The sequence below is a fragment of the Adiantum capillus-veneris genome, chromosome 8, assembly GCF_014529385.1.
Source record: "Adiantum capillus-veneris isolate H3 chromosome 8, ASM1452938v2, whole genome shotgun sequence".
Lineage (NCBI taxonomy): Eukaryota > Viridiplantae > Streptophyta > Polypodiopsida > Polypodiales > Pteridaceae > Adiantum > Adiantum capillus-veneris.
The window spans coordinates 113,846,135-113,858,775 of NC_140938.1; the positions used below are offsets into that span (position 1 = coordinate 113,846,135).

The 12,641-nt window shown below is 41.0% G+C and overlaps 1 protein-coding gene across 4 annotated transcripts; it reads right to left on the reverse strand.

Moving 5' to 3' along the window:
* Positions 1–2,914: 2,914 nt before the first annotated feature.
* On the reverse strand, positions 2,915–10,398 carry LOC147452800 (uncharacterized). 4 transcript variants are annotated; one of them, XM_086518374.1, is made up of 5 exons: positions 10,012–10,398; positions 9,731–9,764; positions 8,374–9,475; positions 4,408–4,541; positions 2,915–4,092 (listed from the first exon to the last, which is right to left on the reverse strand). In XM_086518374.1, exons 3-5 carry the CDS (start codon positions 9,372–9,374, stop codon positions 3,161–3,163), a joined length of 2,067 nt encoding a protein of 688 aa, XP_086374500.1. In that variant the 5' UTR covers positions 9,375–9,475; positions 9,731–9,764; positions 10,012–10,398; the 3' UTR covers positions 2,915–3,160. The 4 variants fall into 4 exon arrangements, with proteins under 4 accessions (XP_086374500.1, XP_086374497.1, XP_086374498.1 ...); XM_086518371.1 differs by lacking the exon at positions 9,731–9,764; XM_086518372.1 differs by lacking the exon at positions 9,731–9,764 and having other exon boundaries at positions 8,374–9,484.
* Between the last annotated feature and the right edge of the window lie 2,243 nt (positions 10,399–12,641).

Genomic DNA, 12,641 nt, shown 5'->3' on the forward strand with positions numbered 1-12,641 from the left:
ATACCAATGGATGTACATTGCTAAATAGTAAAAATTTGACTTGCTAGTAATCTATTCATCGCAACTTTCATATTTTTTTACGCAATGCATCTATGTACAAAATGTTTTCTTCATGTTTTTGGATTAATGTGAGATATAAAGGGTTGGCTATTTGAAAGTTTGATGTTAACCCGATTTAATAGGTAAGTCTTCCAAGGTGAATTTCTTTTTCTAGATATTGTAAGGACTACTCTCTGCTCTTCATCTGCTTGCTCACTTGATCATGCGTTATACTTTTTCCTTAATGGATGTTGAATGGGAATAAACATCCAAACCTAATGAAGGGATTGATTTTTTGCATGCTTCTCTTTCATCATTGTCTCTAAATGCATAGTGTTCTTTCTGTTAAATCCTCTTGTTAATAAGCTTCGCTAACCTCCCTTGTACAAAATTGTGAAAAATACACTAGATTGAGTTTAATCGATATATTTCTTTGTTTATTTTTATTTTAAACATGAAAAATACAAAGAATAACTAGCTCAAATGTAAACAAAACAGTGATTCTTCTTCATGGTTTAGTTGGTGATTAATTCATCATGTGGCACGTGGTGTCGATCGGATCTATCCAAGGTACTTGGAAGTTGTTTTTCTCGATCATGTGGTGTTGATAGCCTCTTCACAAGATTGTTTAACCTTGAGCATGTGGTGTAGAGAAATCCTTTCGATTTTAGAAACTGGACTTTGGTGTTATGTGCAACTACAAGTTATAATTATTTGCTTCCCATCATTTTTTCCCTTATAGCCCTAAAATTCCTTAAAAACATTAAATAATGACCTCAATAAAGGATATTAACTATTGTGAGAAATTATGAGACGCCCATGTTTCATGTATCTCACAAAGCACATCGATATGCATTAACATAGTACTATGAAGAGATCTCGCATGTATGATAAGTATTGCACAACTTAAGAGAAGTTTATACTTGTAAGAAAGCTTTAATGTCACTCCCATTTATCTAGTTATGATGTGGGCATTCTACGTTTTGATCAAAACTTGGATGAATTTTTGGCGAGTTGTTGGATAAAACATGCATTGATAAGAGCCAAGCTTTGCCACATGCAATTTGGCTTGAGGTTGTCATATGTATTACTTATATACCAAACAAGTGTCCCACTAAAGCGTTGTAGACTATCACCCCATATGAGGCTTGGCCTGGCAAGAAGCCACCCATTGGACACTCGCATATGTTCGGTTGCTTGGCTTATGCTATGGTGCCTAAGCAACAATGCCAAAACAATAGATGATAAAGACTATGGAAATGTATTTTTATGGGTGATTGTATAGAAAGCAAAGTTTACAGCTTGTATCATCACAAACAATGTGTATCTTGATTAATTGAGATGTTCTCATGGAAGATTTAGTTCAACCCTTGTTGGCACTCTTAGGTACTCTTACACGTTGCTTAGGAGTGAATATCCTTGCATCACCTTATGACCGGATGTCACTAGAGAGTAAATGGATCACCTTCTTCTTCCCTTTTGCGGTTTCTTTTGCAATTGTGGGGGGCACATTGTTGTGTTGGAGACTTTAAAGAGAATGGTATGGATATGTCACCATCGTAGTTTTGTTTGGGCCACCATACCCATCTAAGTCTAATTGAAAAATAATTGGGTTTTTCAAACTTACCCAACGATTAAAAAACCCACCATCTACTTTGAGACTTAGTCATGATTGTCACTAGCATGTACTGTGATAAATGACCTTGGATTGAGTTAGATACTAAAGTTTCAAAGATGTTTCATTGCATTCTATGGTTGTGTCATATGTAGACTGGTTTAGTGTGCCGTATGGAATCATTGGAGGGTATGATCCCTACTTATTCCATACTTTCGTACCTGTCCGAGTCCACCGATGTATAGTTGACACATAGAAAAACTATGGGGCTCACTATCACCGCCACCTATGTAGTCACCTCTATGGGCAAGTGGGGCAATTGAGTTGTGGTTTAGGTTTGAGGTGGTATCAGTGTGGCAAGGAGAAGCTTTAGATGAGGGTTTGCTCGTGTAGAAAAGGTTACCCTTTGCAGAATGAGACATTATGTAATGAGTTATCAATTATTGATTAGAAGTCATATATTAGTTGGGTATCAACATGGCTTTGCTTGGACCAAATATTCGAATATGAACAAATGTTTGTACATAGAACTAACGCCTACAAGCATGTCCGAGTAGAAAGAATTAAGTTGCAAAATATATCATTGAGGTCCAACCGACATTATTGTAGCCATTCTGGGTAAGCAAGGGATCAAAAACAAAAGAAGTTAATTCTATTAGAAGAAGATGTAGTGGAGATAGGTTATGGGTTCAATCAAACCCTGAGAATATGAAGGGAATGGCAATGGATTTGAAGCATTCATCGACATAGTATTCCTATGAAAAATCTTTGAATAACTAATGGTAAGAGAGGTACTAATAGCGTTGGGCAAGTATATCACATGCAAAAGAGGCAAGGTCATTAAGGTTTAGTGGACAATTTCCTGGCACATCCTTCAACTTATATAGAAAGTTGCCTATTAGGAAAGGTGCTTTTCACAACTATTGAGAGTAATGACGAGTTTAAATTCTCCTCGGTGAGCAAACGCATACATCTAATCACGTTCAAAAGTCTTGTGCTTCAGTTTCAATTCCTTGATATATTCAAGTGTTTAGTCATGTGCAACTAAGCTACATTTTCACATGCTTGCTCTTGTCAATCTCAAATACTACATTTGCATCACATGGCTACCTTATCAAAAGGCTACATTATGTATATCTCACTTCCTCTGTAAGGCTTTTTGTTTTCAAAGCCAAAAGATACTGTCTTTTAAAATGCTCCTTGTTAAAAAGCCAAAAAGAAGGCCCCATGAACTACCTAAAACAGATCCAAGGAAAAATGTCACAGCAAAGTTCTGATACACCTGCTTACACAAAGCGAAGACAGTCAAAGTAGGGACAGACATGCCCTTACAATTACCGTCGAACAAATACACAACCAAATATCCCTTCTTGTAGAAGATAAGGGTCCGTTCTAAAACAGCTGCTTACAAAAAATATCCAAAACACACAGCAATCCCTAAGCAAAACCCATAACTGAGCAGATACATTGCATAAGCTTATAGAAAACATTCCGCACCTGGCCCTCTCAAAACTTCAGAAAAGAAGTTTCAGCTGAAAATGATGACTGACCAAGTCCATTGCTCTCATTGAAAACTGTTGATGAACCCTGACTATGCGCATTTGGAACCTGAAAAGAAACCAACTGCATAAGGTCTTGTGTTTGCTTTGCATGTCCTGTTGTGTGATCGTGGCTTCGCAATTGCATGTTGAGAGCCACACCATGCTGGTTTTCCTCATAACCACCACCATGCCTGTTCAAGCTACTATTCAGAAAGGAGCACTCATAGAGATCCTTATCTGAGCTCATAACATGAGCCTCCTCGCGAACATCGGCGGCGGCAGCAGCAGGACGATACAGATTTGAACTTATGGAGAGGGCTGTTGAGAAATCTTGGCAATACACATGCTGCCCTTGAAAGTGAAACTGTTGCGAACAAACATTCGCGTCTTGCATATGAAGATTATGATTGACTGTTGTATTTGCCAGACCCGACAGGTCTAGAGATACCATGTCCGGAGCCTGAGAGCACTGTGGATGCAGTGACAGAAGAGAGAGAGCACGCCCAGAGTCATCGGAGACTCTTGTTACGTCTGTAACTGGTGTGGTTTCAAAGCCTGTAAACACTCCTGCTCCTATTGTTGATGATGACAAGCTGAGCCCATTTCCCAAAGTACCATTACCTACAAGTCCTGGTACGAAGTCTTGGACGCTTGGATCGCATGAACTCGGATACATCAACATCTTTGGACTCTGAAGGAGCACAAGTGGAAACTTGTCGTGGGTCTGAGATGGAGAGAGACCCTTGATAATCATGTCCATTCCTCCGGAATAGTCAAAACTTGGCTGTTCGTGATACTGCATGAGTTTCCTAGGCCATAACATACTTGAATGGGATTCTCCTGCATCTTGCCAGAATGGCAATCTTGAAATTCTTGATTGATAGAAAAAAGGCCAGTCTGCAAAAATTATAAAGTAATCAATCAAACCCACATTATCAAACACCTCTGCGCTATGAGTTGTTTCAGACATTCTAAGAAGATTCCCGGGTTGTAACCTTGTTAATGTGATATAATGCAAACCCCATAAGATCTTCAATGTAGCAGGAGTGTATACAGAGTGCGAAATGCATTACAAATGCTGAATGCCTGGTTTATGCGGAATGTGATATAATGCAGGCCCCATGCGCTCTTCGATGGGGAGCTATAACAGGAGAGTATACAGAGTGAGAAATGTGTTATAAATGCTGAATGTCTGGTTTGTGTGGGTTATACCTTCAATAGAAGATCGCAATCGTGCTTGTAGCTCCAAGGGGTCTGGTTGTGGTTTCCTGCGGCGTTTGTTATGCCCAGCTAGCCGCCTCCTGCAGCTTCTCTTAGTCTCGTCAAACTCTGTTAAAATATGAAACCTGCACAAAACAACCTGAAACCTGTCAATCACAAACTCACATGCACACTTCTTTCCCGTGATGTTATCACTAGAGGGAAAACCCAACATTATGTTTGCAGTCATAGTTTTTTCATACGTCAACCATGCGTCTCACTCGGGCGGGTATGGAAGCCCAAAGCCAGCTGCCACATAATGCATTAAAACATGATACATCATAGAAATTAGAAAATGTAGAATCTAGCTAAATCAAGGTCTCTGATCAATAGATACAATCATACATGAATGATGATACATCAATGATCATACTAGAAGTAGAGGCTAGAGCAAAGCAGCGCAGAAACGGCAGCGCTGCAGTCTTTAAAAAACTCGCGCGGAGAGGTTTTGGGGCAAATTTGACATTTTGGGGGAAAAAATGCCAGATCGTAAAAACTGCCCTGCTCACGTCCGGAATCTCCAACCATGCGCCAATCGGACGCGCCCGGAAGTATGATTGCCCAATCGGACGCGTATGAAAAAAACTATGTTTGCAGTGCTTCCAGCTGCTCCTTCGCACATCAGTAATTCTTCTTCTGGAGGAATCACATCGCTGTAGACAAGTTGGGTTCAAGCAAGCACCTACCGACACCTTCGCCAAATTTCAGGATTGCTTTAAGATAGACCTTGAAATCTTCTCTTACAAACTTAGAGGTCATCTCTTATTGATTTTAGCACTACAACCTGCTATGTGCATCAATCGCTTATACACAGACGCAAGCCCTTTACACAGCAGAAACAAGCTGTGAAACTTTCTGGCTCACCAAGAAGTCACTCCTCATGAAGCAGCTGCATGACCATAACTCCATAAGAGTTGTCACTCTTGGACCGTTTGCAGGTGATTGATGACAAAAATGTGCTCAAACAGCCCTCATCTAGACAAAAGCTCCTATATTCTAGCCCAATGTGCTATTACGCAGATAGTGGTCCCGCGTAAATTGCCCATAAATACAACCCCAAAACTGGCACAACAATTAGTACACGCTAGGATGGCATCTGGTAACCTTGTCTGCGACCATTTGTTCTTCATGCAAAGAAAGCTTAGCAAGACTTTTGATTAGAACTACTCCGTGCTGCTCTTTACATTAAACCATCAAGCTTCCCAGTTCTGTTTCCAAAGGAGAGATTTTTCTTTGAGTTGAAAAGAGCCACCGCAATTGAACAAGAGATAGCATGAGACAGACCACCACCCCAAGGGGAACAGAGATTAGCTCTTCCAAAGATGAAGCATATAGACTTCACATGTCACTGACGAGAGGCAGCCATCAACTATAATGGGTAGCAGGACGGAAAATCCAGCCTGTTGTGCAGAATTCCTAGCAAGGCTCTCACCTACTGTGGGTTACTACAGAAAAATTAACAAGTAGCATACCATCTTGGTTCTATTCAGTTGTCTGCTATCAAAAAGCTTCATGTGTGTTTACCTGATGAGCTACATCAGCAAGCTGGCTCCAAGAGCTGAATAATGGGTTCTCTTTTACACAATGTGAGCACAAGCAGGTATATTGACTTTTATGAGAAAAGCAGCTATACGCTGATATAAAAAGTCTCTACACATTGAACTGATGCGCTTCATCAAGTACTTATTATAAACCTTCCGTCCTTTACGTGTGCGTTCCGTGACAGTATGAGAATATCTGGGTTTCTATATTCACAATCAATACTAGGATTTCCTTCATCGATCCCACACAAAAATATCAAACGCCATGCAGTAAGAATAGTATTCATTCCCCATCTCATGAAAACCCTGATTTTCATTGCTGAAACCAGATTGTACATAGAGCCTATCCACAGAACTAAAATGCCTCCTGTGAGCTCCTTCTCTTCTGTAAAACCTAGCTCAAACAGCAAACTTTTCATTACATGTTAAGAACAGGAAAAGCAATATAAGTTCTGACAAAAAAAAACCTAATCCTTCTACAGCCTAAAACCCTACTCTATGGTCGTTATTCTTCATAGTAACCCCTCTAATACTCTAATCCTTAAAATCCCTACTTTCTGCTCAATTTTCCTTGTAGAAACCCTAAAACACTAATCTATGCTAGCTTTTCCAAGTTCTACTTCTACACCATACTAGTGCAATTACTACAACTAGTGCAGTGTTTAGTAACCCTAAAACACTAATCTATGCTAGCCTAAGGGAAGTAAACACAAGAGTAAGATGACTTCATAGAGATATGTCAAATTATGGGTTCTTTGGCCACTCTTACCTTAGTCACCAGCTGCTTACATAGCCTCAATCAACAGCCTAGCACTACATCTTTCTGAGATCTTGCTTCTTTGACACACCACAATGCTTAGACATTATAATCACATTCGATTCTCTGAACTGAACTACGATTTTTTGCATACCTGACCCTCTTTAAACCTTTTCACTCACTACAACCAATCAACATACTTAGGTACATTTTAAATTCGCTTGCAAAAGCCAGTCCCGGTTTCTATACCATTAACAACACCAAATTAAGTTTGAAAAGTCCCAAGCCAAGTCCAATGCTTGAGAAAGACCTAAAGACCTAGAGACAACAAGAGATTTATTCACTCTTTGATGGGAAGCTAAACTAGATGACACTTAAAAGGTCTCAGAGTGAAAAGACAGTAATGAGTAAAAACTAGCAGTTTAAAACATTGCAGCAATGTGAATGTCGAAGATCCAAAGCTTCTGCTCTCACGTTAGAGCCAAGATTCGGAAGGAAAGGTTAAAATTGACAAATGTACATGCCGCACATGTGTTCCGGGAAAACGTTTTCGATCGAAGTTAGGCAAAAAACACTTCATGATATTATGTGATGAAAATGTGTTCGTTTGTTATAATGAGTGTAAACTATGGCTCTCCATCTCGATATTTACTTCATTCTTAACCCCTCTAAAATATGTCCCTATAGTCTAGACCACAGTTTTTTCAAATGCGAAGCAAACATCTAACACAGACGAGTTCGAAAGTACAAACAAGTTTGATTCAAACCCCAGGCGAAATCAAACTCGCCCCTAATTTTTTAGCATTTTACAAGCATTTTGTGACATTCATGTTCCACATAACCATTAAGATTAAAATAGAGCATTTGCAAGCAAGGTGCATTTTAATAACATGATAGCACTAAGCATTAAGATAATTATAAATGAATGATCATTGCAGAAGACAACTATTAAGAACATCACCTATCATCTAAGCAAAAAAAAAAATGCCATCACATAACAAAATTCATGAGAGATACTACAAAACATAGACTCAAAAGTTGGGATTCAGGGGCTCAATTTCAAACCCAAGTTTCGTCAGGTTTGAAATTGAATTTCAAATGCGTTTGAATGCAACTACAGTCTAGACCCTTCATGGCTTCGTCAAAGCATACAAGACACTTTGAGTGGATTGAGTCATCCCATGCGGGTGGACAAATATTGGCCGATAGTTATTTTATAGTGGTGGACAAGCTAACTGAACACAATATAGGGAGCAGCTGGCCATTTGGTGGAGGCATAAGGCTACTACGGAACTAAGATTCCTTTCAAACACAAAATAACACCAGCTACACCTTGTGACATTCCATGTGCATAACAAACCTACACTTAAGTGCATAGTTAGGGAATGGTTGATGCACTGTCAGCCTACAAAGAACTCACAGTTAAGAGATATTGCATGTACAGACATGGCCAATATACAGTTACTCTTATTTTTTCGACTTCAACATGCATAAAGATATTTAAGGTCTACTTCTAAACCAACACATCAGTTTCATTATGAACTGATTTCAGCCATCATAAGTGCACATCTCAACTAAAATGCGACAAAATTACACGGCAGTAAGTTTATATTGAGAGACCTGCTGCATTGTTGGCAAAAGCGCTGCTCCACACTTGCAACCACCACTTTTCCTGCTTTTGAATGTGGCTCACAGACTTTGTGCCTTCGATGATAGTCTTTCGCAGCACTAAGATCCAATTTGCACCCCTCAACCTGACAACGTGGCACTTGCACTGCATGTGAACCTCCACGAGGCTTTTTCCCGACAGCAGGAAGCTTTATTTTTGCTTTGGTTTCAGCAGGTGCTGCAACATCCACAGAATAAGTCCTCTTCCCTAGCTGCAATCCGGTAAGAGAATCCCCAGAGCCAGGAGAGCCCCTGGCCGTGCTACTGTGTTGCTCATCTATGAGGGTAGCGTTTTCAACACTGCAGATACTTCCCATGCTTTTATCTGAGAGGTGTTTGAGAGTAGCAAGGTGATGTCGCCCATTGGAGTCGCATCGTTTTTCTGCTGATGGGTTTAGACATTGTAATCCCATCTTGGATTTCTTTTCAAAGCTCCTCCCATTGTCAAGGGCAGCAATACCTTGTGTGTTTTTATTCCCTGCACTCCCCTGTTTATCACCAAGTCGCTTCTGAACGACACTCTCAAGGCTCCCATTGCCATGATCACTCCCACCTATGAATGTGCCGCTGCGTACACAAGTGGAAACAGCTGGCACCCTCCCTTGCACCAGAAACCCAATATTGCTGAGGCTTTCTTCATCATTGACAACCAAGCGATGACCATGGATGTTCGACATAGCAGGGGAAACAACTCTGCTGGTAAGCAGGTCACCATCTCTTGCTGTACTAATTTGTGCGCTTTCTGGGATGGAAGAACGATGTCTTACCTCAGAGGAACAAAAAGCTCCACTGCCCTGAGATAAGGACCCATCATGCTTGATCTGAGAAAGATCTGCCTCACAAGCCAGATCAGCTAAGGGCAATCTGCGGGAATCCATCCCATAGACATGGTTTGGCACAATGACTCCATCCGTTCCCCAGTCCCATGGAGTGGAGCTGGGGTCCCAGGCCATGCATAATCTCTGTGAGCTTGTGAAGGAGAACCAGCACTCTTATGAACCCCAGACTGCATAACCGGCTTCGGTTACTCAATCAGTAAAATCCACCGATCATACTGCAAGCACTTCAAAGTAAGAAAGAAGGATATTATAAGACATGCAGACAGCTATTCTAACCACAGGTGGCATGTTTTTCATCAAATGCATTAGGCAAATTATCTAAGGGCCAGTATGTACAAAAACAGACAAATCTATAAGAAGACAAGGGGCATGTCACCATAGAGCAGCTTGGCTGCTGTTAGAACGCAAGGTAGAGAATGGCACATAGTTAGAAAGCAGCTTGGCTAATGCCAGACTAGTGTAGTGCTTACAAATTTCAGGTCCTTGTTGTACACCACCAACATCCTGTAAAAGATCATTCAAGAGTAATGACACCCCCATGCCGACACATATCATGAATCTCAGAGTAAAGAGAGTACGGAAAATACAAGCTTCATTAGTCATGCATGCATGTCAAGCCTTCTTACAGGGACAACCCTACTATGCCCTCCTGGTTTGCAAGAAATGCAAGCAAAACGAAGAGGCAGCTCTGTTTAGCTTGAAAGACCAGTAAAGAACTGCGAAATCAACAGTAAAACAGAGAGGTGGGCACCTGAGAGAGCGTCTGGAATCATTCATGAGGAGGGGGGTCGTTGAAAAGCTCCATGTCGGGGCAGATCTTTATGCTCGAGCTCTGGTGCAGAAGCTCTCTCTCTCTCTCTCTCTCTCTCTCTCTCTCTCGTGTGGGGAGGATGCATCGGTAAGAGGACAGCCTCGTGAAATGAAATGAGATGAGACGCCCACTTTCACTGTAGCTGCTTCCGTTGCTGCTGCTGCTCTCAGCCTGCTAGAACAGATCAAGTTGGGTCCTGAACTTTGGAGGATTGCTCCTTCCGGACAGTAAAGCGGCAAAGCCACTAATCTACCGACACATCTACGGTCTACCCTTTGACGACTGCAAAACAGCCGTTCAAATCATTGAAGTGCATTGTAGTAAGGAGCAGCTCGAGCCTCGAGGGGATGGAGAGCTCTCATAATAATTACCGGCACATGCATCACGGTTAATGAACGCTCTCGAGTCTCCCCTTCCTACTAATTGGCACGTGCCCTCCAAGTGGTCCCAATGGATCACCGCGGTTTCGATCCATGTTCGCCGCCGGTTCCGAAAATAAATCCATGTTTAGATAATACAATAATTTACCGTAACAGCATAATGTCGAGTTTGTCAACTCTTTTATGTGAACTCCACAACTTTTGTACTTATGGGAGTAGTGCTCATGTATCCCGATTTGTAGTGTTAATTTCCCAATGAGACGCTTACAAAGAAAAAGGGGGCCCAGGCATCAGAAAAAATCTCTACTTGGGTAGGCACATCAAGAACCCATCCTAGTAGTGGCCAATGCTACTCTTCAGACACCTCCAAGGATTCTCCCTAGAGAAACATAAAGGGTAGAAAAAAAATTCATGGATTTCCACCTCTTCATTCAAAGCCAAGGATTCATGCCTCTTCAGCTCTCTGTGGGCTGCCTGGAATAGGTTCAGAAGAACCCTCAGAATGTTTATCAAGGCTTTTAAATGGGTTGGTGGGTTCAACCTATCTCATCCCCAACCCCATCCCTTCACACCATCCTCAACAAGAGGTGGAGAGTCCCTCTGGACAAAAGGCAGTGGTACCTCATGTTCTCCAAAAATCTGGGACACAGCCATTTACCCAAAGAAGTCCATCATGTTGTTGTTGATACTACACAAAGCCATTTGGACACGAGAGAGAAGTCTAGCAACAAATCTATCAATTGGAATATGCACAAGATGGAGACATGAAGTAGAAACTATTCCTAAACTATCCTAGGTCTAAGACCATCCTCAAGCCTCTGATAATTGTCCTAGCCTTCACCCCCTCTTGGATACATCAAGACACCATCAGAATCCTTTCCTCCTGTTGGAATAGGATTAGAGTTCGTTGAAATGGATTTGGTGTCTCAGTTACGTGAGCTTGAATTCAAATCCTTCCAAATATGCTCAAGAAAACGTTTATTTCAATCTTGTTTTTCAAGGGCATGCCAAATATTTATGCAAAAAATCTAAGGTAATTACCTGATTTATAACTAAAATACCCTAAATCTACCCTTGAAAATCAAGGTTGAATGAAATCAAAACCGAGGAAAAAAAATTCCATCAAAACTTTGGGAGTTAAATTACAAAAAGGTGTACAATGGATAATGCTATGACTGGGGAGGCCCTTACAAAGAGGCCATGTGGGGATAGAGGCTTTTAACAAACATGTGGTTTTCAAATCAAATGAGATGGGAGCAGATTGAGCTGTAGTGCTAATAGTGAGGTGATTACAAAGGGTTGTATACATAAGTTGGGGTTGAGGTCTAGGGCTGCCTATCTATGGCTTCCTGGATGTCTTTCATCAAAATGATTTATTTGATGAAAAGCTGGGTAACTTCTCTGATCCTAGCCAAGTTCTCCGCCGCCAGCTTGTTTATGAGCTTCATCCATTGACTTGTAGAAAGCTTCGATGTCTTGAATGATAATATTCCTCGCATCATATGTCTTGAATGATGAGATTCCTCACCTCGTATGTGGAGACTTGAGAGTGTTTTGTGTGAACCACCTACAGGTTAAAGCCAACAAACAAGTTTCTCAGACTTTGAGCTTGGTATGAACAGTTTGAAAACACCTGATTTCTCTCTCTCTAGATAATCCAAAAATAAAATTGGAAACTTTAAGTTTCACCTACACTGGGCCCTTGAATTGGAGGATTGACTAGCCCTCATATTTGACTCTCACTTTTTGAGGGGTCGTTAGTGAGACACTTGAACACGGAGCTTTTTGGGAAGGTTCGAATTCAAGCTCGCACAAACAAGACACAAAACCCATTTCGACAGAAGTCATGTTCCTTTTTGGAAACTTAACTTTCGTCTACATTGGGCCCTAGAAGAATTGGCTACCCCCCGAGCGTTGACTCTCATTTTTTGAGCGATCGTTCGAGCGTCAAGTCTCATTTTTTTATTTTTTTTAAACTGCAATTTGTCATGTGCTACCAAAGGCATTCTGGCCGGTCCTTGGCTCAATAACTCATCGCACAACATTGCCCAAATGTATCCTTTATTTCTACGAACTTGGAACACGTATTTAGTTTAGACATATTTTGCTGCTATTGTATACTTGTTTGTAGTTTTCTTTTACATGTCAAAATCAACTAAAGTTGTTGGCACTACCTGCTTGCTTGCATGG

Excerpts from the sequence above, each read along its gene's own strand:
- LOC147452800 (XM_086518371.1), bottom strand. The coding sequence starts at position 9,374 with ATGGCCTGGGACCCCAGCTCCACTCCATGGGACTGGGGAACGGATGGA. Across the intron at positions 4,542-8,373 it reads TTTTGCCAACAATGCAGCAG|GTTTCATATTTTAACAGAGT; the intron begins GTCTCTCAATAT and ends TGTTTTGTGCAG. Across the intron at positions 4,093-4,407 it reads ATTGCGATCTTCTATTGAAG|ACTGGCCTTTTTTCTATCAA; the intron begins GTATAACCCACA and ends TAATTTTTGCAG.